We start from the raw sequence: 6,000 nt of genomic DNA, 5'->3' as shown, positions 1-6,000 counted from the left end.
TATAAACCTGGCTTTCTATACCAATCGACTTCGTAGTCGATGCAGTGTGACACTTCCGTCAGGATTCAGAAATGAAACACTGGGGCTGCTGGGAAATCGAGATGCTGAAAAAGGAACAGATTGGAAAACCCCCGAGGGAGTAATGATGCAGAAAGTTGGGGAATTTCTCCAGTCTTACGCACTCAGTGGTCCCAAGTATTGTCATCAAGCAAAGGAGCAGGATCATATCGCTAATCCATACAGAGATTCTTGTGAGTCAACTGTTAGTCACGTTCTTCTGTGAAAATTAAGATCTTAGAAATTGCACTTCTACTGTAAGCCAAGTTTTGTTTTCGTGAGAGAAATATCCATTGTCTTTGTGACCACTACCTTTCTTAAAAATATCTGTCTTTTAATCGGATTGTTGCTGCATACGTTTGTTTGTGAATATATCTCGTGATTGAGATTTATATTTGTTATTTGACACGTCAAATAAAAGTGATTGCCAATAAAAGTTGGTCAATAATTTTTACTGTAAATTCCTGAATATATGTGAAGAATTTATTATTGCATAATTTCGTAAGAAGCATCACTCGCAAATTGAAATTACTCTCTGTTATTTCTACATTGCTAAAATACATGTAAGGACTCTTGATCAACAGAGCATTCGCGAATATGTTCTCGCGATTTGACGTCTACATGTCATTTTGCTATATTAAGTACTCGCGTAAAATAAGGAATCTACAGTATATCCTTATAAGGTAATATCGTAAACATGAATGCAATATTCTTTGAGAAAATGACTTGCTGTTTAAATATGAATATCTTGTTTCAGATATGTGGTATTACATAAAATTTATAGATTTATCTTTCAAAATTTATGTTGTGTTAAAGATTTAAAAAATGGCAAAGATTTTGGTAAGAAATGATAAGAGTAGCCAATATTTTATGAAATTCATGTTTCATAAGTCAGCTAGAGTTCAGTCACTAGGGTGTGGCTGTGTGATATATGTTTAAAAATATTCATATCTACTGCTGAACATCAAGCAAATAAACTAGGTTAAATTTAGCATAAAGGCTTCTATCTAAATTTTGAATTCATGACCATTGGCTGCTGGGACACCTGGGCTAAATTAATCTTATAGTAAAAATGCATTGAATTTTTATGCCCCTTTAATCGAAGATTTGGGGACTTTTTGGTCTGTCTGTCTGCAAAAACTTTAACCTTTGTCATAATTTTTGGATGGATGGTTATACTTGGCTTTAATATTTCACTTGTTTATTCCTTGTGACAAGACTTTTTTGGTACCAAAATTTTTGACCTTATGACCTTGACCTTAAAGTTTGACATACTATTGAAAAACCTTGGCCATAACTTTTGAATGGTTGGTGATAGGCCTTTCATATATTGCACTTTTAATCCTTCTGACAAAACATTTCTTTAGGTAGCAAAATATTTGACTTTGTGATCTTCACCTTGGAGTTTTACCTTACTTTTGAAAAACTTTAACCTTGGTCATAACTTTTGAACAGTTAGTGTTAGGGCTTTCATATTTCACATGTGTATTCCTTGTGACAAGACCTTCCTTTGGGTACCAGAATTATTTTGCTGCCATATGGGGACATCAGTGTTTCACAAACACATCTTGTTTAAAATTCTTATTTACTCGCATAACTCTAGCAAACATGAAATTCATGTCCTCAGGGTGAAGGGTTCAGGCCCAAGGGTTGTACAATATGGATCATACAGCAAAAATGCATTTAAAATTACTCCTGAACATCCAGTTAAGGAGGTATACGACATCTTCATAATGGTTGACTTCCTTTTAAAACATCAATGGAAAATATAGATATCAGTAATATTTGTATACTCCTTTTAATTTGATTGCCTAGCTGGGTAGCTCAGTTGGTTTACGTGTTGACTACCGATCTGTAGATCACAGGTTCAAGTCTAGCAGGGGTTTTGAATTTGTTCAGATTACTTTCTACAAAAGCTGCATTTTTTTTTTATTGAATAAGAAAATTTTCAATTTCAAAATATTATTATACACATTCTCCATTTTTCATCCATACCAAATTCCTTTGATGTGTTGGTCTTCCTTAACAAACTAGGTGCATATTTGTATAGATCATGAAGGGCTAAATTGTGAAACTATGAACATAGCCCTTGAGTTGGGGGTTTTGCCTTCTGGGTGGGCATGCTTTGTTTAGAAATCCATGTTTTACTTTTGAACATGAAAGGAAACAAACTTGATGCATAGTTGTATTGAACATAAAGGCCTGTTACCATCAATTTTTCAAAATTCATGTCTCCATTATAGTCAGGATTTTTGGGGAAGATAAATCATAAATTAAATATCCTTGAAACTCCTGATCATTTAGCTTAAGATCTGGGTGTATGATTAGTCCTCTACTACAATTGTGAAACATAAATCCCTTGGTCAGGGCTATATCCTCAGGGAAGGGTTATATGGTTCAGAATTACATCTTTGAAAATACTGTTTATTCCTTAACACTCGATACAAAGACTGCCTAAGACTAAACTGCATGTCCTCATTGTAAGGTCATTATTGTTTGATACTCTGGTGACCATTAAGGCCTATGGGCCTCTTATTGGGGTTCTTTGATATTTGACAGTACATGTATTTTTCTACAGTGAGATCTGAGCTGACGGTCACTCCAGTGGATATGGTCCTAGCTGTTCCAGAGACTTTAGAAGTAACAGAAGATCTAGGGTCTCTGCTAATTGAACTCGTTCAGTCCATAGCGAGGAGATTTGCAGACACACGTATTGGATTGCTGAGCACAGGGAGTAAGACCATCAAAGAGCCTTCACAGTAAGTATAAGTGCAGAAAGGGGGCACTAAATGTTCAAGATTTAAGGTGGTATAATAATAATCATCATAATAATAATGGCCAACTTCCTTTTAAAACATCAATGAAAATATAGATATCAGCAATATCTGTAAATTCCTTTTAAATTTGATTGGCTGGCTGGGTAGCTCAGTCAGTCAACATGTCGACTGCTGATCTGTAGATCATGATTCGAGTCCAGAAGGGGATTTTGAAAAAAATTCAGATTATTTGAATTTGGAAGTTTTCAATTTCAAAATATTATTGCACATATTCTCCATTTTTCATCCATATCAAATTTCTCTGGTGGATTTCTTATCCTTAAAGACCCAAAAAAAAACACACCGTACGGTTGCTCCATGGATGACTGAATGTGGGCGGAGCTTATCCATGGTCAATGTTATTTACCTGGAATTTACCCGGCCAAGAGATCAGTTGTTGTGTATATTTTTATGATATACACAGGAAATTTCTCAGGTTATTACAAATTATGCTTAGTGTCTTGATTTGTGCAAATAAAAAAATAATTAAAATTTCTACCTACATGCATACCGCATTTCTATTTCCCGTAAACCTTCAAACTTGGTCATATTTATGTATTGCAAATGACAGGTTTAGCCCATTTCTAAACCTTTGCTTTTTAAAACTTCTAATTAAATTGTTATATATCGTATATAAATAATTTCCTAAATATAATATTACCCGGCGTGTCCTGGGAGTTCGCGGTGTCGTGGGTGTAGTAGGTAAAATATCCATGTTTCGAGAGAATGAATAAATCCAAGTAGATCTGTGTACATGTACAACCAAATGAAGAATGGTCAAGATACCCCTCAATATGGGCTGTCTGTAGGGTTTCTGTAGCTCTCTCTTTCTCTCTCTCTCTCGGGTTTCTGTGGACGTAGTGTTTGTGTAAGGATGGCATCCCAAACAGAAGCTGACACGAAGTATACACCCCCTCCTCTCTCTCTCTTTAGGGTTTCTGTGGACGTAGTGTTTGTGTAACGATGGTATCCCAAACAAAAGCTGACACATAGCTAGTCTACCCCCCCCCTTTCTCTCTCTCTCTCCCTTACTCTCAATCATTGACTAAATGAGTAATTATTGTCATACGTATGCAACACTATTGCCATGCCATATTATTTCATCTATATTATTGCTACAGTTTTACACATCTCTCTCTCTCTCTCTCTCTCTCTCTCTCTCTCTTTATAAACATAAAACGGTGATAAATTATAAATAGCTCAACAACTCTCTCTCTCTCTCTCTTTATCTTTATAAATATAAAACAGTGATAAATTATAAATAGAACTCTCTCTCTCTCTCTATAAATATAAAGCCCTGATAAATTATAAATAGAAATATCTCAGTAACTCTCTCTCTCTCTCTCACACACACACTCTCTCTCTCTCTCTCCGGTCCTACTAAACAGAGTACGATAGAGTACTTTAGAGTACGCTAGTAAAATTTCATAATTTAATGCAATTTAACTGCTGTTCGTAGATGTTCTTACTTTAGTTTAACCTAATAAATGTATATCTGAAATATATTGTATTTGTTTTCATTATTTTAGGAATTATTGTAAGTTAAAGTTTACCGTTTGATTCCGATCCCGATCAAATTTAATACTTTTTCAAAACAAACTACTAATAATCGGGATCGGGATGTCGTAAATCTTCAATACATTTAATGTTTTCTGGTCAAAATATCGCTAAAATACCAAATACTTTTGACAAATATTGCACTTTTATTTTATAATCATCTTTATTTAAGTGGTATACATACAAATAAACAATTGAATTGCATTAAATATTGAAATTTTACTAGCGTACTCTAAAGTACTCTATCGTACTCTAACGTACTCTGTTCAGTAGTACCCCTCTCTCTCTCTCTCAATATAAAGCCGTGATAAATTATAAATAGAAATATCTCAATAACTTATTTATGCTTTTTTACTGTTGTTTGATTTCTGATTGTGTAATTTATAATCCATGTGGTATCTCAAACAGAAGCATTTTTTAAACTACTGTAACAGTTCTACGTATGGGCAATATAACCATTATACATGTTGATGTGCTGCGCCAATAAAGAATTGTTCATGTTTTTATAAATATAAAGCCACAATAAATCATTAATAGAAAATATTCCAATAACTTATGTTTGTTTGGTTTTTTTTAAAATTTATTATTATTGTTTGATTTCTGATTGTTTAATCTATAATACATGTATAAAGATGGAGAGAGAAAATACGATGATAAATTGCATGGTATAGGGGACGTTAGAAATTAAAATATTCTAGGTGCGAGTCAATGCTATCAAAACTCAGGTATACTGGGGCTTTCCTCGAGATCTGAAGACTGCCGGTCATCATTAGCCATGATTGTTATCAAAACATCTTTCTCAGGTAGCTGTAGACTGTGAAACTGCTGACCAGTAAGGCTGCAAAAGTCAATCAATCTAAGCTCTATTGTTAAAAGTTTGATTGACCAGCGGCTTATCATTGATCGCGACACAGGTAAAATTTGGGGGCGTTAACTCAAAGTTGGGTCTTTAAACTTGAACAAATAATTGAAAATACACATTATTTCATATACAACTTTTTTCATTGATAAAATTTTGCCATTTTCAATACCAGCTAGGGCCTTGTCCTAGAGATTGTATTGGGTTCATGCATCTTATAGGCTCCAATCAGACATGCTACACTTTAAAATCAATTACAATTGAATGAATAGTGTACCACTATTAATGTTACCATTGTAGACATTTCATGGACGTAAAGTTAATCAACACAACTATGATAAAAGAGGTGTGGAGGACAGTGAACGATTCTGATGCAGCCGTCATTCTACCTTTTGCAGCTTCATACCCATTCAGAACACACAGCCATAAAGCTATATTATTGCTGTCACCAAAGCTGGTTAGTACCAGATCAGGGCAGTGAGTACTGCTTTAGTATAGGTGCAAAAAGGGACCAAAATGCAGAACAATATTGACATTTTAAATAAAATAGATGATTGAAACATCTATTTGATTTCCAATATAAATACATCAACATTTATATTCTTACAAGAAAATCAGAAATGGCTTGACATTGAGACACAATTCTCATATGGAACCCCAAGTGGCTTCTCCTCTTAAACACACAGAATCTGCTGGGTTCTTTAATATTTC

At 34.2% G+C, this 6,000-nt stretch overlaps 2 protein-coding genes across 6 annotated transcripts in view; one reads left to right on the top strand and one right to left on the bottom strand.

The window, feature by feature from the left end:
- LOC125670354 (solute carrier family 17 member 9-like) overlaps nt 1-6,000 on the bottom strand; it is a 960,148-nt gene that overhangs the window by 40,487 nt on the left and 913,661 nt on the right. The gene's annotated exons all lie outside the window — the stretch shown is intronic.
- LOC125660671 (uncharacterized) overlaps nt 1-6,000 on the top strand; it is a 174,793-nt gene that overhangs the window by 164,907 nt on the left and 3,886 nt on the right. For all 4 annotated transcript variants that reach the window (XM_056161979.1, XM_056161981.1, XM_056161978.1 and 1 more), the window contains 3 exons: nt 1-251; nt 2,636-2,816; nt 5,590-5,746. The exon at nt 1-251 is cut by the window's left edge and continues 81 nt beyond it. In XM_056161979.1, coding sequence (XP_056017954.1) covers nt 1-251; nt 2,636-2,816; nt 5,590-5,746 — 589 coding nt within the window. The remainder of the gene's footprint in view (nt 252-2,635; nt 2,817-5,589; nt 5,747-6,000) is intronic.

The sequence above is a fragment of the Ostrea edulis genome, chromosome 4 (genome assembly GCF_947568905.1).
Source record: "Ostrea edulis chromosome 4, xbOstEdul1.1, whole genome shotgun sequence".
NCBI lineage: Eukaryota > Metazoa > Mollusca > Bivalvia > Ostreida > Ostreidae > Ostrea > Ostrea edulis.
The sequence above is the reverse complement of the archived record's forward strand: the minus strand, read 5'-3'. Positions and strand labels throughout refer to the sequence as shown.